The 23168-nt window shown below is 44.0% G+C and overlaps 2 protein-coding genes across 2 annotated transcripts in view; one reads left to right on the top strand and one right to left on the bottom strand.

Moving 5' to 3' along the window:
• The window catches only part of FAM90A26 (family with sequence similarity 90 member A26), a 4937-nt gene extending 3119 nt beyond the window's left edge, over positions 1–1818 (top strand). Inside the window, exons 3-6 of the mRNA XM_039224931.1 lie at positions 47–192; positions 251–429; positions 900–1048; positions 1146–1818. Coding sequence (XP_039080862.1) covers positions 47–192; positions 251–429; positions 900–1048; positions 1146–1818 — 1147 coding nt within the window. The remainder of the gene's footprint in view (positions 1–46; positions 193–250; positions 430–899; positions 1049–1145) is intronic.
• Positions 1819–19824: 18006 nt separating this feature from the next.
• Positions 19825–22964, bottom strand: LOC120226765 (beta-defensin 107A-like). The gene is made up of 2 exons (XM_039224930.1): positions 22895–22964; positions 19825–19973 (listed from the first exon to the last, which is right to left on the bottom strand). Exons 1-2 carry the CDS (start codon positions 22962–22964, stop codon positions 19825–19827), a joined length of 219 nt encoding a protein of 72 aa, XP_039080861.1.
• Between the last annotated feature and the right edge of the window lie 204 nt (positions 22965–23168).

Raw genomic sequence — 23168 nt, 5'->3', positions numbered from 1 at the left:
CTTCCTGAAAGTGTCCCCTTCGAGTCACACAAGACCACGCCCCCAGCCTGGCCCTGCGGGTGCCCTCGTGCGGGTGGGTCCACGGGAGAGTGTGTAGACCATGCAGGAAGGAGAGGCCACTCAGGGAGGTGAGGACTGTGTTTGACCCGGTGGGCATGACGCCCCCGCACGCCTGCTGCCAGCAGAAGGGACGTGACGTGACGGAGCCGTCGTGTCTCGGGGAATGACTCTCCTTTTTCCATTGGCGCAGGAAATCCAGAAATCCACGTGCGAGGAAGGCTGACTTGCCCCTCCAAAGAGCTGGGGCAGATGGCGCGTGGTGTCAGGCAGCACGGACCTTCCGGACCCTTGAAAGCCCTCAAAGGGAAGACTCAACGGAGAGTCCCCGTGGCGCCCAGGGTGCCCAGGCCAGAGGACGAGGATCCTCGGGTAAGTGGAGCCCTGCAGGAGTGGTGAGCCAGTGGGCGGGGTGGAGGGGGAGGGTCGGCGGTGGGGGGAAGCCACGACCCTGGAGATGAGGACCGCACCTGACGGGCTCTGTGTCCACGAGGCAGTCGTCCTCTCCGAGCCCAGGATGGCCTGCCTTGGCCTCTCAGCAGCCCGCCCATCGGGATCACCTCAGTCGGCTGGAGGGTCCCGTCCAGGCCGCTCTTTGGCCCCATCTTTCCGTGTGGCTCATTCGACTCAGCCTGAGACCTGCAACCGCAGCTCGTGACCCGTCCCTCTGAGAGCCTTGGGGAGAATCCTATGCGCTCCTGTCTCCTGGCTCCTCGCGAGCCGTCCACGATGGGCCTGGGCCCAAAGCAGTCCTGCACTCCCGGGGTGGGTCCTTCTCGTGTCCTTTGCAATTGCATTGTGATTAGTGCTGATTCACTGAGTCCTTCCTTCTTCATCCACAGCTCAAGTGTAAGGACTGCAGTGCCTTTGGGCACAAGGTGTCTAGCACCAGGTGCCCCATGAATGGGTCCCTGGCCTCCGAGGCCTTGGCTCACATTGCCTTCTCTTGTCTGGAGACGAGCAGTGAGCACCTGGCCAACCGCTGGACGCCGTGATGCCCCGGGTGTGGGGGCCCCTGAGCCGCCTTCCCCGGCACGCCAACGCTCTGCCCGGGATCCCGGCCTCGTCGTCCAGCCGACTGAACACAGGCCCCGATGGGCCTCCCGTGAGGGTCCGCAGGCCGTCTCCAAGGCGCATGGCCTTGGCCACGCCCAGGCACCAGCCATGCGTCCTGAGGTCGAGTCTCCTCCTCCCGCAACCCGACGGGCTCCCGTCGCCCAGCCCCACATGCAGGCACCAGCCAAGAGATGGGCCCCGATCCCCGACGAGACGTGCCAGAGCCCCCGAAAGAAAGCGCGCTGGAGCCCCTTCCAACAACCCCCCAGGAGCGCAGGGAGCACCCACGTGGGGCTTGCCCAGAGCCTGTGTCTTCCCGCAAGGGGGAGTGCATGTGGCCCCCCAGGGGCAGCGTGCGCGACCCGGAAGACACCTGCCTCGGTGCATGGCCTGGGCCTCCAGCCTCCACGGCCCCGACCTCAGCTGGACGTCGTCCGGCCGTGCACCGTGCCCCCGTGTCCACCCTGTCCCCAGGCTCCCGGCCAGCCCGTGCGCATGGTCTTCCGCCGACTGTACAAAGGCGGCTGGAGCTCCAGCTTCCTAGCAGCTCCCTCACCGCCACCTCCCCCCGAGAGGCCAGCCCACCCTGCTCAGGGCCCTCCTGTCACACACGTGCCTCAGGGTCCCTGTGTGCCTGTGCCTCGGAGCGTCCTCTACGATGACCTGCAGCTTTCGTCGTCCTTGTATGACTATGATTGGCTCTGAGACACTTCATGGCCTCATAGACTTGTCTTCTGACTCAGTGATCCGAGGCAACTCTTTAATTTAGGACACATTTAAGGTTGGGGTGTTTATGGTGAATCAGCAATTCCTCTGTTTGGCTCAATATACAAAGTTGGAGCCCTGGTCATATTTTGATGTCATGTTTGTGTCATGTGTATACATACATCCCTTCCCCCAACACCAAATACACTTTTTCTTTCAGTAATATATATTTCACATGATACTTATCGATGTTTATGTAAAGCCTATTTTGTTTAAATACATTTTTAAGATTTTTTTATGTAAATATAACCTATGAAATTAGATGTATTTGGTTTACAAAGTCTGAATTTGGGGATCTAATTTTTTTTTTTTTTTTATTTCTAGGAGAGAGAGAGAGACAGCGTGAGCAGGGGAGGGTCAGAGAGAGAGGGAGTCACAGACTGAAACAGGCTCCAGGCTCTGAGCTGGCAGTCAGCACAGAGACTGACGCGGGGCTCGAACCCACAAACCTCGAGATCATGACCTAAGTGAAAGTCAGACGCTTAACCGACTAAGCCACCCAGGCGCCCCATGAATTTGGGGATCTAAATAAAGGATCCCAGTGTTTGCTCCACAAATTTGCAGCAGCGTTTTCCCCTGAGAAGAAATTTGGTAGACTCTGGGGTGGTCTTTTTGTGGAAATTGTAACAGAGACTATATTATCTTGTTTTTCTAATTGTTGTTATTAAATGTTAAAATGAAGTTGTGGGGTTTTTTTCCCCATATTTAATACAATACAACTTTTTTAAGAGGACATAATATGCATTGATTTTTTTGCTCATCTTTTTTTCATCTTTTCCTATAAAATTGTTGGGTTTTCCATGGAAAGTTTTAGACATTAGTATCTTTGGCATTATTAGAATGAGGTCACAGATTGCCCTCCTCCTTGTAGTGACCTCAGCCAGTCCATTCCAGGCCTTTCTGGAGCACAAAGCTGACCCATTGCCCAGGACTGACCCTTTGCCTGTCTGAGTGCTTAGGTACTGACATGTCGATTCTTCCTGGGTCCTGAGTCAGCTGCCTTCGTACTTGAATAACACCCCACCTTGTCCTGGTCTCCAAAGCTCAGAACTGCCCCAGATCTTCCAAGTGGGTAGTCAGGATGGGGAATTGGCTCAAAAGGACCATTTTACTATCTGTTTCTCTGTCATCTCTATCCGTCATCTATCTATGTGTCTGTCATCTATCTCTCCTGTCTTCATCATGTCTCTATTATCTATCTTTGGAGTGTCTTTCTGGTATTTAAATTGTATCAGTTATTTGCCATACTTTGTGAGTGATGTGTGAATTCAAATGCCTTTGGATGAATGTGGATGACATCCATAATTGTTTAGTTTTCTAAATATATTCTAAGTATGTTTTAAGTTCACATTTGTCAATATCTTTGTAATCTGGACTCTTTAACAGATTATACTTATTGTGAAAATAAAGATAGCTTACTCTGTTACCCATATTTGCTTTCTTCTTGTGAATATTTTGTTTCAGCTATGGATTGGAGCCATGTCCAGGATGAACTGTGTAGGAAATATATTATTTTATTTTAAGCTAATGAAAGATGAAATATTTACTATTTTCAGGCATATTTTTAGGCATGGCTGTGCTCTCACATGAACAGGTAAAAAACATGGTCATACTGCCTTTTTTGTAGCCTCATTAATATCCTTATAAATTGAGGGGTGAATTACGTGAATTAAAATTTCCTTGAGAAATTCAGTTTAGGTCGGCCGGGTTTGTTGGCCCAAATAACACTGTTCCTATTGCTAGAATTGTTGCAACACTACCCTAAATGAGGGCATCTACTGGTTTTACCATATGCAATCTCGTTTGTTAATGGTCAGCATTTTTTAAATTTAATATCTTGACTGAAGTGGATTTATATTTTAAAAGAAAAGTTCCTGGAATCACTGGAAAACATATTATTACCAGTGGCCTGAGCATCTCAGTGTTCTCTGTTTTAGCTCAGGGTCCAGGGCCCAGCATGGCCAAAATTAAGAGTCACAAGGAAGGAAGCCTAGACCCACCAGACCTCCTGTAAATGTTCACAGTCGCATTTATGCTCCAGAAATACTCAGGCTGCATTGCAAGGCATGGAGACTCAGACCTGGCTGCCTGCCTGAGCAACTGCACAACATCAGGTCCTCCAGGAAGTCTATGTAATGCCTGTGCTGGCCAGTGCCGCCCCCTGCTGGTCAGAGAGCAGCGTGCAAGACTCCCTCTTGTGACCTCCCCTATGGATTGCAAAGCCAGGTGTGTGGACTTCCTCAGGTGTGGGTGGAACCCGTGTCAGAGGTCAGCCAGGAGGAGCTGGCCATAGTCGTCCAGGGAGCTGAATGGATGCTTAAGGAGGCCTTCATGGGATCCAGCTCAAATAGTGTCTGTGCCTGTGTGTGATACCGATGTCAATCTAGGAAGAGAAGTTTGGATCCCAAAATTTCTACAGGATGACCTAGCATGGTTAATTTTCTGTGACTTTACCCTTCATTGCTCAGGTGTGCATACACTGTTTACATTTTACCCAAGATTCTGCCAAATTTAGAATCAAATCAACAATGAAAATGGATTTCATCTGTCAAAGTCATTCAAGATCTAACATTTAGTTAGCCCAGTTGAACTCTTCCAACTAAAAAGTGCAACGTCATCACTCATATGTGGAATATTTAACAAAACAGATGAACATAAGACAAGAAAAGGAAAAATAAAGTAAAATCAGAGAGGGAGGCAATTCATTGGAGACTCAAAAATTTTTTTTAAATCTTTTTTTTTTCTTGAGAGAGAGAGAGAGTCAGAACATGAGCAGGGGAGGGGCAGACACACACACACACACACACATGCACACGCACACACACACACACAATCTGAAGCAGGTTCCAGGCACTAACCTGTCAGCATAGAGCCCGATGCACGGCTCCAACTCTCAAACCCCAAGATCATGACCCAATCCAAAATTGGACCCGTAATGGACTGAGTCACCCAGGTGTCCCAGAAGACTCAACTATAGAGAACAAACTGAGGGTTGCTAGAGGGGAGTAGGGAGGGGGGACAGACAAAATGGGTGATGGGCATTATGGAGGGCACTTGTGGGGATTAGCACAAGGTATTACATGTAAGTGATGAAGCACTAAGTTCTCCTCCTGAAATAAGACTACATTAAATGTTTTGTAACTAACTTAAATTTAAATTTAAAAATATATACTAAGGAAAAGAAAAAAGATATCTTTTACCTCTGTCGGCTATGATATTTGAAAATCCAGAATTAAATATGATATCCTGTACAAAATTTAAATATTGACATTTGTTTCTACTAAGCGTGACATGTGTATGTTTAATGCAGACTGAAAAAAAAAAACAGTATTTACCTTTCAATGCCATTGGCAAACGACCAGATTACTCCTATGTGGTTCCCCTCACATAGGAGTCATTTAAGGATCATGCACTAATGCCCATTCTGCAAATGTATTTAGTCAGTGTCTCTCCTAAGAAATAGAATTATGACTTAGCACCCATCCATATCCTGACCTTAAATACCACATCGCTACCGAGGTGTCCACATGAGACTGTTTTTCTGACATGTACAACTGAGGACCAGGATTGGAATGGAACCAACTGGAAATCTGTGCTTCCTCCTGTGTGGAGGAGATTGTAGATGGGGGACAGTAGCAAACTCTGCGGGACAAGATAGAGTTGCTTGGTGGCTCAGTGATTATGGGTGGGAAAATGTTCCTGTCCACCAGCTTCTCTGCAGTCTCATGGGAATGGGATTGTTAAGGGAACTTAATTTAATCAATATGGGCCAATAAGGCTCCATCCACTTAGAAGATATAGTGGCACCTGTGTGGCTCAGTTGATTGTCTGTGCTGACAGCTCAGAGCCCGGAGCCTGTTTCAGATTCTGTGTCTCCCTCTCTCTCTGTCCCTCCCCAGCTTGTGCTCTGTCTCTGTCTCAAAAAAACAAAACCAAAACAAAACATCAAAAAAATAAAAAAACATAGTAGGAGATGTGTGAGAAGGATATACGGAATGGAAGTACATTTTTGTTGAAGGTAAAGGAAAGTAATTTTGTCCTAAATAACCTGGTTGTTTGAAGAAAAATAGCTTGGGACAAAATGTGAAGGCAAAGGAAAGTTGTAGGAGGTTCATGAAGGGAAATCTTTGGAAAGGAATTTTATGTGTGGTCAGGATGGACTAAGGTTGCAATGAATGGGCTTTAAAAATACACTAGTATAAGATCTGCTTTTCTCTCTGTTCAAAATGCAAAGTTTTCTTGAACTGTTGATCTGCTCTTGATAAGAATAATGTAAACAAAGGTTGTTTCTCTTTTGTCTCCCAGGAAAATTAAAGCTTTATGTTTCTTCTTGATCAGGTCTTTGATTACTTAGTTAAAATTTCTCAATGTTAAAGGAGCTAAGCTTTGCTAACAACTGTATAACCGTATATATTTCCTTTGAGATTTTTTATTCCACCTTAGTTAAATAAATAATTTAAAGTTTAAAGATTTTTAATGATATGTAATCCTTTTTAGGATATATTTTATAACTTTCTAAGGTTTTAACAAATTTCCCAGGATTTAAATTGTAAGTGAAGTCTTTGACCAATTAGGCTTTTTTTTGGGGGGGGAGGGGTATGGTAAGTTATTCTGGAAACACTGTCAAACAAATAATGGTATACCTGAGGCTATATTGTTTAGGCAAATGCTGTAACTGCTCAAATTTAAATACAATTCCTAAAGTTTTAATATATTTTGGTAATATGGCCCTCAGTTGATATTCTGATTATTGAAGTGTTATGTGTCACAGAAATAACTGAATTTCCTTATCAATTGCATCGTAATGAACTCTCATCAGATTGTTAACCATCTCCATTTCTGATATGTTGTCATTTATGATTATTTTGATGTCCTTACAAAATTTTCTTCAAGATTTATACAAAGGACTTTAGGATAAATACAGGTATTTGACGTCTTTAAAATCCTAAAACTAAAATGAGTAAGAATTTCCAGAACCAAAAAGTTGCATTCAAACTGAATAAGAATTAGTAACATGGGACTAAATGAACTGAAGAAGATGGTCATAGCTTTGCAGCTCTTGTTTTGAAGTATTGCTGGCTCTCTAATGTTTGCTCTTCCAGATTAAGGAAACTTTCTCTTAAGATATCCATGATATACCAAAATAGGATAACGTACTCATTTGTCAACAAACTAAAGCATTTAACTTTTCTGTCTACCTGAACCCTCTGAAATTCTTGCATGGCAATCATACTTATTTGCATAAGTTCAATAGGTATCTTGTAACAGGACACCTTTAGAAACACTGACTATTTTACCAAGCCTTGACTGGAATGTCATGTTTGAAAGCTACATGCATAGACTCAGATATTGTTGTGCCTGAATCGCGAGTCCCAGAGACCTCCTAGGAGCCGGCACCAATGCAAATACAAAAGGGTCTTTATTACAAGCTCGAGCAGGGGCTCACCAGCCTACCGGTGTCATGGCAGCGAGATGAAGCGAAGAACAATAGGGAATAGGGATTTTAAGGAGTAAGGTATGTGGGTGTTACAATACATGTAGCATCATCACATTAGCACCAATTACAATTGTACAGCAGCACCCCTGGTAACAGCTCTGACCATTCAGTATCTGTGAGGTGTTCGTTACTTTTGGTGGGACCCAATCATGACTTTCGAGAATCCTTTGAAAATGACCAATTATGAGGTGAGTTCAAAGGGCCCACGTGGGGTTCAGACAAGCGGTGAGAAATTGGCTAGTTTGTATCTGCAGGTCCCAGCCTTGACTCAGACCATAGGAATGTTTTTTGATTAGCTGATCCGAGGGCCGTCCGAGGATGGCTTTAGCCTTGAACAGTGTGAGGCTTTTCCTGGGACCGGGACTGGGGCTACGTGCAGCCGGAGGTTGCTCTTAATGGAGGCCTTAATTTTAGGCTCTTCATTCGCCCCTTCTCTCATGTATTTGAAGGCCCAATCATGGGTCTTCCGTCGGGTCCCAATCATTAGGGTGGCGATACTGCGACCTAAGTATTATGGGTTGTATTGCCCTCCGACGTTCTTGCATGAAGGCAAGCAATCTATTTAAATGACAAAATCTCGGATATTGTTAAAGATTTGATGAGAGTTCAGTATGATGCAGTTGACAAAGAAATTCAGTTATTTTTGTGACATATAATAACTCTATACCAAAACATTAAAACTTTAGGATTTATATATATATTTGGGCAGTTATAGCATTTACCCATGCAATACAACCTAAGGTTTACTGTTGTACATAGTGTTTTTCCAAGTAACTTAGCATCTCAAATAAAAGGGCCTAATTGGCCAAAAGACCCTTTTTATTATTATTATTTAAATCCTGGGAAGTTTGTTAAAACCTTAGGAAGTTATAAAGTGTATTCTAAATAGGATTACAGATCATTAAAAATCTTAAAATCTTTTTTTAACCAAAGTGGCAATAAAAGATCTTAAAGGAGAATGTAGAAAAACCTAGCTCCTTTAACATTGAGAAGTTTTAATTATGCAATCAAAGACCTGATAAAGATGAAACCTAAAGCTTTGGTTTTCTTGGCAGCAAAAGGAGAAAACCTTTGTTTACATTGTCTTATCAAGAGTAGATTTACAATCTAAGAAAACTTTGTGTTTTGACCAGATAGAAAAGCAGAGTTTTAACTTTATACCAGTGTACTTTTTAAATTCCATTTATCTCAACCTTAGTTTATCCTGAGCACACATAGAATATTTTTCAAAGATTTCCCTTCACGGAACTTCTACATTTTTTTGTCTTTAAACTTTGTCTCAAAACCATTTTTCTCTAAGCAACCAGTCTTATTTAGAACAAAATTACTTTCTTTTATTCTCAACAAAAATGTATTTCTATTTTTTATATCTTTTTTATGTATCTCTCAGTTTCCTACATACAAGATTACTTTCCTTATTTTCTATCAGTTTTAAGTACACTTAGCAGAATTCTAATTTAGGAAACCTTAGTCTCCAATTGAAGAAGACTTAGTAACCAATTGAGAGGTGTTTACATTAGAATTTTTAAATCATTTTAAAAAAATTTTTAAAAAATCATTTTAAAAAAATTTTTAAAAAGGTCTAAATAGTCTTACTTTTTCTGCAATAGGAAGCTGAAAAATCAAACCTATGTTTAGTAATTATGTATTCTATTTGGATAGAGAGCATGCAATTCAGGCCAGACATATTTTCAAAAGGAGTTAATCTCATCTGGTAGGGGGAGTTGCGCACTCTATAGAGTGCAAAGGGGAGGAGAGCAACCCAGTCTCTGCCAGGCTCCAAGGTCAATTTAATTAAGGTTTCTTTTAGAGTTTTTTTTTTTTTAATCTGTCCTGACCTCTGGGGTCTGTATGCACAATGTAATTTTTAATTAATCCCCAGGGCCGTGGCTAAATTCTGGCTTACTTTGGACACAAATGCAGGTCCATAGTCTGACCCTATCATCTGAGGAAAGCCATACCTTATGAAGATGTCTTTTAGGAATTTTTTTTTGGCCACGATCTGGGCAGTCTCATGTTTGGTTGGGAGTGCTTGGCAGGCGGTGGTTCCTCAGCCCCTTGGTAGGCGTTCTTCTTTATCAAGGGCCGTTACTTTACTGTGGAGATCCCGGAGCTAGCCGTCCGCCACGACAAGAAGCTTAACAAGCTGCTGGAGCCAAGGTTAAATCCCGTATCTGGTGTCAGCGGTGTTTAAGGCAGGCCATCTAGTGCGTGGTGGTTGGCGATGGGTGAGTGCGCCACGCGGAGGCAGCGGGTTGGGCGGGGTGGCCCCGGAGACCTTGCCCAGGCTGGGCTGGGCATATGGCTCCGGGGACGTGGGAGAGGCAGTCTGAGGATGGCTTTAGCCTTGAACAGTCTGAGGCTTTTCCTGGAACTAGGACTGGGGCTACGTGCAGCCCGAGGTTGCTCTTAATGGAGGCCTTAATTTTAGGCTCTTCAATATGACCATACAGCTCTAAAGGACTAATATTGACCTTATGAAACATGGAGCCATATAGCCCCTTGGAAATGTTGGCCTGATGGTTTGCTTAGAGTTCCCAGCAGCCTTACCAGGTCAGTAAAGAATGTCACTTCCTGGGAGGTCCAGGAACCTCAGGATATCTTGGGAACCTCAAAGAGAAGAATTCACCCAAGTCAACAGGCATTGCAGTCATGCCTAATGGCAACTCCTTGGCTTGGCTTCTGTCCTGGAGAGTCTACTAATAGTTCAATCTAGAGATTCCTTATAAAAAAGTTCCAACAAAGCAAATTTTAAAAGGTCTGTATGACCAATCGCTGCTCTTGTTGAACTTTTGTAAACAATCAGGCCAAGTTTATTAAACTGGACTTGTTTTACAAGCGAATTTGCCTTGATTTAGCTATCTCTGGAAATGAGAGTTTTCAGGGAGAAAAAAAAAACTTCCTCAGTAATTGCATCTTTATGGATGTTAAATTCTAGTTCCAATTGTCTTTAAATGTTGTTTGCCCAAACTAGACAACTTGGGGTAAGCTTTAGAAAGATTGTCACAATAGCACAGGTGTAAACAATCTTCTTGCTTGTTATTCTTTAGGGATAGTAACAGAACCCCATGGGTATATTATTTAAACAGCCGGAAAATGGGATGGATTCCTCCAACAATTGTATACAAAAAGACTTTTCTCACTGTAGACCTATCAATAGATAATGACTATAGTGCTTTATTAAATCATTCACTTGAGGTTGGGTTAATTCATAAATCTCTCATAAATCTTCATAATTCATAAATATGCACACCATATCCTCCCTAAGCCTGAACTGACGTTCCTAGAAACCTACCCCACATAAACCCAAAAGACATCATTTATTTAAAATGAAATTCTAATACAGCTAGAACTAACTCCAAAATGGAAGAGCCCCTACCTGGTCATATTAAGTACTCCCATTACAGTCAAGATAGAGGGCACTCTTCATGGGCTCCTATATTTCAAATAAAACCTGTACCCCCTTTACAAAAAATCAGTGAGCAAACTAACATGCCTTCTCATTCCTGTGAGCCTCACACTTCTCTTATGATGGTTGTATTTTTTTTTCATTCTCCTTCCCTAGATTTATACTAACAATTCCTTTCTACAATGGACACAGCATTATTTCAAACTACAAAATCAGATAGCTTGCTAGATATGTGGGGTTTTCCCCATGTCAAGCACATCTGCGTTACCCTAGTGTGTTTCCCCTTTACAGGGTACTGATTGGCACTTCCTATGTACTTATATTTCAAAAATAATATATAGATATCATGCTTCTTGATAAGTCTAACACTAATCAAAATGTTTCTTCTTGACCCATGATCAGTAAGACTTGGTATTTACCAGGACACCACTGGACTTTTTCATAGCCTCAAACTGTTAAGATATGAACTGATTTGCAAGCCCACAAGTTAATACCTGCCCAAGAGTGCCTAAGTTACAAAACCTTACAAATCTAACCAATACTTGAGGCAAATACAGAGTTGAACATTTCTCCTGGAACCCCTTACTGTCCTGCTGTTAATGCCTTACTAGAGGGAAAACAGCCTTAGCATGACAATAGAAGACCTCAGGTATCTTAGGAGTCCTCTTTAGCATATCTAAGTCCCACTGAAGTCCCCCTTTTGACTTGACCTCCCCAACTTCATGGTATGTAATGAGCCACTCTTCAGGATCCCAGTGCAGCTCTTTCTGCCCATGGGTTCTGTCTCCCTGCTTTAATAAAATCACCTTTTTGCACCTAAGATGTCGAGAATTCTTTCCTGGTCATCAGCTCTGAACCCCACACTCTCCCATCACCCCAAAACCTCATCACTATCACCTCTTCCTTTAGACCCCTGCAGGTCCAGGTATCTGTATTTGCATGTCAAGGCTCTGGTCTGTTGGAATGTGGACCTCTGTCAACCAGACCAGCAGGGGGTGACAAAGGCCAGCTTTTGGGAGGACCTAGAAAACGCTGAAGTTTCTGGAGTAGGGGGACAGTCACCATCCTGTGCCTTCCAGTGCTGCATCAGCCTTTTCTGGAGCAAATGATGAGGGAGCATGAGGCAGGCTGAGGGGCAAAGCACAAGCTAGCACCCCTCTGCCCCTCCCCCCAGGTGGGATCTGTGTAATATTCCTGGGACACCCCCGGCTACCCAAGAACAAAACAAAGGGGTTTAAGTGCTTGCTACGGTGATGTGGGAAACTAAGACAAATGAAAAATTAAACTCCCTTACTGCCTACAGCCCATTGACAAATCCTTGAAAGGGGCAGAGTGACCTCCCTCTAGGAGCTCAGCTGTCTCATCGTGACACTTTGCTGGGGGAAAAAGAGATTTTTAGCTTAACATTATCCCAACCTCAAGGACCCTGTAAGTGTTCTTCCTTTATCTCAACTGCCCCAAGATAAATGCTGGCAATCATGCTCCAAACTTATGGCCCCCTGATTTGCGTCTGAAGGGTCTCATGACTGGCGTTTTATTAAATGGTAATAGGTAATAAGTGGTGTTTTCCTAGCAACAGCTAGCCCCTCAAGGTCCTGGAAACCTTGCTTCCAAAATACCTTAGAGACTTTATCCTTGAACCCCAACCCAATCTGAAGATCCCATGCAGCTCTTCCTGCCCATGGGTCCCGTCTCCGTGCTTTAGTAAAAGTATCTTTTTGCACCAAACATGTCTTCAAGAATTCTTTCTTGGCCGTCGGCTCCGGGACCATGAACCCCCATCACCTCAAAACTTCATCACAAGGCTGGAAGAAGCTTCAAACATTTTCAGGGACTAAGGCTGGCTGAGATTGCCCAATGGTGGTTCCCTGACTCCAAGTTGAGGTAGAAAATTCTAAGGATACTCAAGCAGGTGCCAACTTTTTCTCCAACCTCTCCAGGAAGGCAAGAGCTGCTCCTTGGCCCCCAAGTAGACTTGGAAAACATTTTGACGACTCTGGCCATCCAAGAACAAAATCCTATGTCTTCTAGCTCATCACAAGACTTATCTGGGCCTTCAGAGGATGGGGCGTGGGGCTCGTAAATTTTATTAGAGACTCAGTCAGTTCATGGGAATCCTGGTTGTGTCTTAAGTTTTAAAAACCACTGTCATTTCTCATGGTCTGAGCTGGAGTAGAAAATTCTGAGAATACTTCAGCAGTCGGTAACTCTTCATCATTTCCAGGAAGGCAAGAGTGATCCCTGGGCTCCCAAATATTCTTAGAAAACTTTGTGGCTGTTCTGGTGGACCAAGGATGCCTGGAAATTGCCCCAGCTTGCTATGTGGAGAGGGTTTCTAGGATAAGGTTCACAGGGAACACCAGGCCTAGCCCTGTGTGAGGATGGAGCAGGATTCTGGAGTAGATGAAAAGAGAAGATAGAGGTAGGTGGAGAGGACACCTGAGACCCGCACACAGGGTCGGTCAGCCTGACTCTCAGGGTACACAGGACAGCCCCGCCCATGTCCTTACGCCCTCGGTGTTCTGGTACATCAGTAGTTGGTGCTTACTTTATGATGATCGTTACGCTGTTCAGAAGGTGTTAACAGAATTCCTTTCCTACCCAACTTTATGTTCTCCCCAGGGCTCATCATTTCCTTGTTTTTCATGTATCTGATTTTATATATACTCCTTTCTAATTCAATCCTAAACTCTGCCCATTGCCTGAACCTCCTCTTTTAGAGTTCATTCTGATCAGGTATGTCTATCCACCTCATCATCTTGTGAATGGTCTCCTGGAGATGTCTGAGGTGTCCCAACCAACACTGTTGCCAGCTGTGCGTGTTGCTCACTGTCACGCTGAGGCGTCCCTTCATTATCACCCTGGGATTCCCACAGGAGTGCTCTTTTGAGTCTCCTGTTCCCACAGGTTCCCTATTGTGGCTCCCTATTGTGGCTGTGACGAATTACCATCAACTTAGTGTCTGAAAACAACAGGAATGTATTTCTTTTTTTTACAGGTTTGGAGCCTGAAGTCCAAAATGAGTCATTTTAATGGTTGCATAGTGTTATCTCACTGGGGATGCCCCTGTCTATTAAGGGCTCTGTTTCTTACACACTCCTTTGTCTCATCTGATGAAAACACTTCCCTGCAGTGTTCACAGCTGGCCTTAGTCCTTTATAAATCTAATAACTTTGCTGAGTGAAATGATATATGGAGAAAATATAGAAGTGATTTGTCAGAATTGTGTCACTGAAGATCTAGTAGGATCCTTGAGAACAGACACTGCACATCATTTGTCCATATGTCTTCAATGCCTGGTACATAATAAATATCACCAGCACCAGCCCCCTCTTCATCCTTATCCTCCCCTTCCCCCCACCTTCGTTTTGAGCTACTACCCTTAGTAATTAGGCACTATTGTTACCTGTGTGTCCACTTCCTACACTTCAGCAAACCCTGAGGTTCTTTTTCCTCAAGACAAACAATAAATATCCTACTCCACATGTAGTAATATTGCTTATTCCTCCTTGAATATACTTGGCCAGGAGTTTTAGATACTGCTTCTTCTCTTCCATGCTTCCAGTCATTTCCTTGGCCAATGGAAAGTGCAGGCTGCAGTAAAGTATGTCTGGGTAGGATGGTTAAGGTCTCTAGTCCCTGTTTCTACCCTGAATGTAGAAGAGCACCCTCAGCTGGGGAGTCAGCTGGAGTCTCAGTGTGTAGGTTCTGTTTGAGACCACGGTTGAAAGGGAAAAAGGAGAGCCAAGGGTGGAATAAAGCCCTCGGGACAGAGTTGAGCAGTATAGAGCTGGTTTTCTTCAACTCGATTATCCTTACTAGTAGGCCCCTATCAGTTCCCTTTGCCGGGGTTCAAGAGCTTTATCATGACTTTGTCATGCCATCATCTTAGAATTCCCAATTCTTGGAGAAAATAAGCAGAGGAGATTTGGAGACAAAAAGGGATTAGGAATAATGATTATAAAATGCCCCATTTTCTGTTACTCAGATCCTGTTCAATTTCAGCGATGAGGCACAGATGGTTCTAGACACCTGGAAAGCCTCTGACTGCTCTTCATTTCTAAGTCGGTATTTACACAACCTAGGATGTGGTGCACACAGTCAGAAGAGGTCATTCAGAGGTGAGGCAACCACGGTTCTCTCAAATATCCACTTTCCTGTGGGGGCCCTTCTCCGTGTGTAGGTAGTGGGCTTTTGTCCTGTGTGTAGGATTTTCTCACGCAGTTAGATTCTCAAACATACCAAGTCTTACATAAATTTCTTTTGTTCTCTGGGGAGACCTGGTTAGAAAAAGAAAAGAAGGCCATAAGAAAATAACAGTGGTTCTCCTGGGTGAAGGTGTCCATACAGACAAGTGGAAAATGGCTTCATTTCAGTCAGCAGCTCACTAGGACCAGCTGGATAGATCAGTCTCGATAATGAGAACATTTCAATACCTCCTTGAGGATACCTAGGGACACAGGTGTCCCTTGAGAGCAGAATGGCCTTCAGAGGAGGACTGAGAGTCATTGTTATTTTGGATGCTCAGTCCCCCAGAATGATGGAAATGGGCAGTTCTGAATGGAAAAAAAAATTATCAAATGGGAACATAAGCTACCAATACAATAGCAATAGAATGGAACGAAAGTTCTTCAGTTCAGTCACAGTGATTTAGGCTAGGTTGACAAAGTAATTGGTCTGAACAGTGACACTGTGTTTTGCCTGTGAACTTGCCTCAGACTCCACTAACTCAAGTCATACTCAGTCACCCTATCCTGAGCCACCTCAGGCCTCCCATGAAGCATGGACACTGCCGTGTTGTATGTTAATTTGCGGGACATACACCAATCTTCCCATTAAAGTCTGAGCTTCTGTTCCCCTAGTTGAGCAAGGAGGTAAAGATTTTGTTTAGTTCCTCTCAATATCTCCTTTACAAAACCTGCAGCATAGTGAAATACCACTGGACCTGAAGGAAAGGCTTCTGGATTTGAGTTCTGAAGCTTCATCTTGGCTTCTAACTAGAGGTGTGCGGCACAGAACAACGGTCATCTCTGAATCTTGGATGCTCCTCTGGTCAATGATCTGTAGTTGCCAAACTTCACTGCACAGGAGACATGATTCAAAAAGTGATTCTAGGGGCACCTGGGTGGCTCATTCGGTTAAGCGTCCGGCTTCAGCTCAGGTCATGATCTCACGGTTCATGGGTTCGAGCCCCGCGTTGTGCTCTGTGCTGACAGCTAGCTCAGAGCCTAGAGCCTGTTTCAGATTCTCTGTCTCCCTCTCTCTCTGATCCTCCCCTGCTCACACTGTCTGTCTCTCTCTCAGAAATAAAAAATTTTTAAAAAGTGATTCTAAAAATTCAGATTCTTAGCTTAAGAGTCTCCAATATGGGGGCACCTGGGGGGCTCAGTCAGTTAGGCGTCCAACTTCAGCTCAGGTCATGATCTCACAGTTTGTGAGTTTGAGCCCCACGTAGAACTCTGTGCTGACAGCTCAGAGCCAAGAGCCTGTTTGGATTCTGTGTCTCCCTCTCTCTGCCCCTCACCCACTCGCACTCTGTCTCTTTCTCTCAAAAGTAAATAAACATTAAAGAAAAAATTAAGAGCTCCCAATATGAAAACACTAATTAGATTGGAGACAGACGTCCAGCTTTCAAAAATATTCTAGGTGACTAGAATGTGGTTCTAGAAACATTGACTTAGGTTCTCTCCAAGGCCAGTTCTAGCTCTATTATTTTTATGTTCTAACAATTTGAGCCTGACACTTATACTTAGCTTTTATGGTGGAAGGACACACCTGGCGTGTGTGTGTACACGTTTGCATGCATGCATACATATGCAACATGAAATGTGGAACTACTCCTTATCCCATGCAAATCCAATCCCCAAATTCTAGGTAAATGAGAACAGTGTTAGTGAGGAGAGAGGGGGAAGAAATGTCACAACACAATTTGCACATATTAGAGAGTAATCTAGGTAGGTTTATGTAATGAGTGAATTGGGTGATTTGTGAGGCAACCTAAGCACTCCTGGAAAAGCTGTTTTTAACTGGAGTTTCTGGGTAAATGGTAACAATATTTACCAAGATCTAGAACAGTAAATGAAGATCAGTTTTGGAAAGAAAGTGATAAATTGCAATGAAAACAAGTTACTTTGGGGTGCCTACCAGAAATACAGTTGGGAAAGTCCAATGCCCTAAAAAAAACTTTAGCAAGGTGTTAAAATTTGAAATATAGTGTAGGATTTTTATCAGACAAGGCCCATTCAGGACAACAGAAATCATATTGGATATTTAAAGAAGGAAATTTAATGCAGGAAATTGTTTTCACAGGTGGTGGATGGTTGAAAGGGCACAGAGGTTGGGGCGCCTAGGTGGGTCAGTAGGTTGGGCATCTGACTCCTGATTTTGCTTTCAGTCATGATCTCACGATTTATGGATTTGAGCTCCACACTGGGCTCCTAGTTGACAGTGTAGAGCCTCTGCTTGGGATTTTGTCTCTCTCCCTCTCCCTGCCTCTTCCCCTGCTTCTGCTCTCTCTCTCTCAAAATAAATAAATAAACTAAAAAAAAGGGGGGGGGGGCACAGAGATTAATAATCACCAGCCTAGAGGAGCAGAAGGGAAAGGCGTTATAAGGGGAAGGAGCTGGAAGTCCTGAGGTAAGCAGGCTGCAGCTGGGACTGGACATATAAGAACGAGACACATGCATCTGTGCTGGTGCTCAGATCTTGTAAGTCAGGAGCAGTGTACGAGTGTGCTCCAGGACTGATGCTCAGACAAATGGGGTGAAGGCAACCTGCATCCAGGGTTCACAACAGGGGTGTGGAGAGCCAGGGTACACAGCAAAGAAGGTCGAGGTTCAACTGATCCTCCTAACTACCAAGGGGATAGACTCTGGGCGCTACTGTCTCCATCCAGAGATCTTGTTAGGCTGCTGAGAAAGTCAAAAGAAGCCAGCACCTGGAGCGAACCATCTGCTACTATTCGAGTGCAATGCCTGGTATTAAAAGCACTGACAGGAAGCCAGCTGGCCGCGGCGTTTGCAGAGGCAACGTCCAGACATTAGTGTGAGGGGTGTCCACACACCACCCTAGGGTGGAGAACAGAAGAGGGACTGGGAGCCCGGAGAGGCTGGTAAACAGACAGTGCCATGACAGTAGGTGAGATCTTGAGCCACAGGAGCAGGGGGTGGGGGGTTATTTAGAGACAATGTATAACAAGGTGGATGAAACCAGGGTGCAAGCCCAGCAAAGGCCGGATCAAAGGAGAGCCAGGGAAGAAGAGAAAGAAAATAGCTGAACACGAGTCCTCGTGGGCAGAGGAGGCAGAAATGAAGAAGGAGACACAGCACATTGTGAAATGTTTGTGAACGAACCCAGACTGAATGAGTACTGGCCGTGGATCGCTGGGGGTGGCCCTGGAATCTTTCCTAAGAGGACAGTGGCCAGGACGTGTCTAAGAGGGCACTGGTCTCCTTATTAAGAGAAATCCTGGTGACATGAAGGTGGACATTTCCATAAGTTGAGAAGCAAAGAAGGGGACCATATACACACTACAGTTCATTTTACAAGGAAAGGGAGAAGAAAGGAGGAAAGGGGAAAAGATCTAAGTACATTTAGATTCGGAGAGGCAGTTAGTTTTATCTGAGACTTTGGGTAAAGAATTTTGGGGAAAAGCCCAGGACCCGAGAGAGTTCCTCTTATTACAACAGACAGCTTTATCTGCCTGCTTGTCTCCTGTGTAGTTTCAGAACAAAAAATTCAGCGATTAACCATAAAGGTATGTTAACAGCACCAGAACACTTTTAAAAAAAACACACACACACACTTTTATTTCTTATTTTACAGCCTTTTACAAATTGTCTTGTTCTAGAAAATTGTGTTTTATTTTGCTCTCGTATTTACATCTCTACAGGAAGGAGGCTTCATCGAATAGGTCAGAAAACATTTCAGAGCAGAGCTGAGGGGATTTGTTTCTTCTGTTCTGGAAGAGTGTGCTATAAATTTGTGATGAAAACAGCCTATGAAAAATATCATGCTCTGCCCAAAAGCTGGGACTCCAAATTTGGGCAAATCAGGGCAGAGGCACACCTCAGTTTACCATTACCAATGGCCCAAAAAGCAAGGATCTCAGGGTCATAAGAAGGATTTTGGAAAGTGTCTAATTTTTCGGCCACTGGTTTCAGCTTCTTCCTCCACTCAGCTGCTCACATGCTCTGTAAAAATGTGTTCCATCCACAGGCTTCTGTCCTCATCCAGAGCGCCATTTTGTGTGCATGCTAAGAACACAGCACCAAAAAGCCATAAGTCTGACTATGGCTGTAACTAAGCCAGTACCTGTGGGATCTTCTTGGACCTCTATCTCCTTGTCTGTAATAAGGGTGTTGAATGAGATTATCTCTAGGCATCCTGGGCTTGAATAGGCCATGATTTGATAAATTCTCATGGCAAGTGGCAGGAATGAAGATGCTACCCAATCTTTGGCCAACCTAAACTTTGACACAGGCCAGTTTCTTTGGGGCGCTTAATGTCCCAGATGGGACAGAGAGTGGAAGACATTCTAGCAACTCCTATCGGTGAAGGAGATGGAGAGGCAAGTGTCAGCAGTACCACTACAGCAGCCATACTTGGTGTCCAGCAGGTGGTCTATTTACTAGGTGGTTGAATCTCCTCATAGTACGGATTCCAGAGCCTGAAGAGCAAAAGCCCAGGGTCACACATGTGTCTGAAGCCAGGACTGTCACTTTAGAACCCATCTGAACCACGGTCCCACCCTTCCATTCTACCTGTTTTACCTGTTTATTCACTGACTCACTTCATCAATCAACACAATAATGAATGGGCCCTAGCCCAGCAAGTGGAGGGGCAAAGGTGAGCAAGACTCAGTGCCTTCCCTCAGGAAGCTCAGGACCTAGGGAGGGCATTTCCCTGCAGTGTCAGAAGCTGGACTGATGGCTTCACTCAAAGGGTGCAAACTTTAGAGGGCAAGAGAGAAAATCCAGAGCTTTGCTGCATGGAGTCACAGCCAGAGTATCTTCGCCTTTCTTTTTTTGTAGCTGCTGCTTCATTTTGACTTGTTCTTCCTTTTTCTGCAGCAAAGTGGTGTCATTTCAGTTCTACAGCCCCCAATCTTAACTTCAAAGGAAAGGCACTCAGCTTCACAGCGACCATCCATTTCCAGACAACGCAGCTCTCTGTGCATTTCTCCTCTGGCTACATGAAGAAAGCAAGACTTAAACTATGCAGTAATCTGTGACCAGAAAGCAACATGACATCACCCAGGCCAAATCCACAATTCCCCATCACCAAATCTCCTGCAGACACAGAGTATAAATCCAGAGATCAGAAAAAGCAGATGCCTCTTCGACTGTTGCTTTGGAGCTCAGACTCCCTGTACGAAAGACATAGGTCCCTACCTGATACTCAATTTCCTCTGCCATTATAATTTCTAGGAGATCTAGAAGCAGAGTATTTCTTCGTGGGAGGGAGATAGTACACTTTCTAATTCCAATCAACAGTCCTTTCCAATAAATGATTTTTTTTCATGTCTCCAAAAATAATAGGTTCCAATATACAATGAAAGGTAAAGATTGTGCTGTTTACCCTGTAGGCAGACTGATGATAGACCAAATGCATTGTCGTATGGTTGTGGACTTTCACAATTTTAGGTGCAAAGTTAAAGAAACATGCTACTGGACCGCTCTGTAAAAAAAATCAATGGAATAATGGATTTAACTCTGGCAGGTAAATTTAGAGTGGCATAGGCAGTGGCTTTTCCCTCAGAACAAAGACTAAGCTGAGGAGAATAAAAAATATTTTGAGAGATCGGGGCGCCTGGGTGGCTTAGTCGGTTAAGCATCCGACTTTCGCTTGGGTCACGATCTCGTGGTTCATGGGTTCGGGCCCCGCGTCGGGCTCTGTGCTGACTGCCAGCTCAGAGCCTGGAGCCTGTTTCAGTCTGTGACTCCCTCTCTCTCTGACCCTCCCCTGCTCACGCTGTCTCTCTCTCTCTCTCCTAGAAATAAATAAAACATTAAAAAAAAAAAGAAATAAATAAAAAACATTAAAAAAAAATATTTTGAGAGGGAATGGTTGAAAAAGGTTTCTAGGGATATGTGTTCTCAGGAGAACTGATAAAAAGAACTGGCAGTGGCTCTCAAAAGGAACTTGTTCTTGGAAAGCACAGCTTTGGGAGAGGGGAACAGACTGCATATTAACTGCCATATGACTGAGATACTGCCACGCTGAAGAGACATTAACGCCACGCCCCAAGTAGGACGCAGACCAATGGGAAGGAATTGCAGGCCTTGGATTTCTATTCACAGTAAGGGGAAATTTTTGAACTGGGGATAGTGTGAGTTATAGAACAACTGAAATTCAGCGGGTTTTTGGGCAATCAACTAGCACAGAACACGTATCAGGGCAGGTAATAAGAACAGGAAAAATGATAAAGACAATGACAACAAAACAGGAGCAAAAATGAACTTCCTTAGAGCACAGAGGGTGTGCCTGGCTTTGTTTAAGCGGTTTATACAAGCAGACGGATTGTTAAACTTTCCCCGAGCAGTTGGTTGTCCCTTCAGACAAGAGTAATGGAATGCCTGGATTTTAGCGGGACACATGGATGCTTAGCACAAGGTGTCAGCTCCTGGTCCTGTGTCTCTGTATGGCCACAGGGACGAGTTTTGGACCGACAGAGTAAGAGTGGAATAATGTGGCTGCTTCTGTGCGATGCCTTTGATCATGCTCTCTACTTGCTTTTCAGCCCTTTCCATTCAGAGCATCTTTAGAACTAGATAAAAGAGTCACATGTTTAGGATGCAAGGTTGACCTTCCTCTCTAGTCTCAACATAATTACCCACACTAGTCAACTCATCCATTTTTGGACTTTTACTTTTACAAAAATAAAGTATCTTTTTTCATTTACTGTCTTTTTAAGTTTCTTTGTTAAAACAAGTTAGCCTCTACTCTAATTAAGATAACAAATGTCTTGGGGTACCTGGGTGGCTCAGTCGCTTGAGTGACCTACTTCTGCTCAGATCATGATCTCACAGCTTGTGAGTTCGAGCCCTGAGTCGGGCTCTGCTGACAGCTAGCTCAGAGCCTAGAGCCTGCTTCGGATTCTGTGTCCCCTATCTCTCTGCCCCTCCCCTGCTCACACTCTCTCTCTCTCAAAAATAAACATTAAAAAATTTAAAAATATATATATAACAAGTGTCTTAATTTTACTTTTATTTTTAAATATATTTTTGTTTTGAGGTGGGGGTGCAGAGAGCAAGCAGGGAAGGGGCAGAGAGAGAGGGAGAGAGAATCCCAGGCAGGCTCCACATTGTCAGCACAGAGCCCGACACAGGGGATACAAGATTGCTGATGCACAGGGACGCATGTACCTCAATGTTTATAGCAGTGCTTTCAACAATAGCCAAATTATGGAAAGAGCCCCATGTCCATCAACTGATGAATGGATAAAAATATATGGTTTCTGTATACAATAGAATACTACTTGGCAATGAGAAGGAATGAAATTATGCCATTTGCAGCAATGTGGATGGAACTGTAAGGTATTATGCTAAGTGCAATAAGTCAGTCAGAGAAAGACAGTACATTATGTTTTCAGTCATATGTGGAACTTGAGAAACTTAACAGAAGACCATGGGGGAAGGGAAGGGAGAAAAGTAGTTTCAAACAGAGAGGGAGGCAAACTGTAAGAGACTCTTAAATACAGAGAAAAAACTGGGGGGGTTGATGGGGGGTGGGGGAGAGGGGAAATGGGTGATGGGCATTGAGGAGGGCACTTGTTGGGAGGAACACTGGGTGTTGTATGTAAGCGATGAGTTACAGGAAGCTAACCCTGAAGCCCAGAACACACTATATACACTGTATGTTAGCTAATTTGACAATATATTATATTTAAAAAAAAAAAGATTCTCTCTCTCTCTCTTTCCCTCTGCCCCTCTCCCCTACTCTCTGTCTCTCTCTTTCTCTAAAAAAGTAAAAATAAAAGATTTCCTATAACTGGTTTGTCCTGGGACCTTTCAAGAACACTGGGATGAGTCATGCATTTTTCTAAAACCTGAGCTTTCTTCTTAAAAGACAGATTGCCACCCTTACAGGTACTAGGATTTCCCTCTTACCTGAGAAAAAGCGAGCAAGGAGAATGAGAGCAGCAAAAATTAAGAAAAAGATTCTTATGGCTCTAGACATCAGTGGAGAGAGGACAAAGGAGGGACAGTTACTAAAATCCAGCTCTTTTATCGAGAGAAGTTGATTGAAACAAGTTCTACAGCTCTGAAAGGGCTGGGAGCCAACTTCAGTTTGCAATGTTTGTTAAGAAGAAACTATTTTTCATGCTCTCCTGAATAGTGCGTGGGCTGCTGGATCAGGTAAGAGGTTTACGGGAGAGGAAAC

The sequence above is a fragment of the Hyaena hyaena genome, unplaced genomic scaffold (genome assembly GCF_003009895.1).
Source record: "Hyaena hyaena isolate Hyena2069 unplaced genomic scaffold, ASM300989v1 scaffold_1833, whole genome shotgun sequence".
Taxonomy (NCBI): Eukaryota; Metazoa; Chordata; class Mammalia; order Carnivora; family Hyaenidae; genus Hyaena; species Hyaena hyaena.
The sequence above is the reverse complement of the archived record's forward strand: the minus strand, read 5'-3'. Positions and strand labels throughout refer to the sequence as shown.

What these genes read in the sequence shown, in the direction of transcription:
- LOC120226765 (XM_039224930.1), bottom strand. Translation starts at nt 22,964, where the DNA reads ATGTCTAGAGCCATAAGAATCTTTTTCTTAATTTTTGCTGCTCTCATT. An exon ending in CCTTGCTCGCTTTTTCTCAG is followed by an intron (nt 19,974 to 22,894) that starts GTAAGAGGGAAA and finishes TTCTTCATGTAG; the next exon opens with CCAGAGGAGAAATGCACAGA.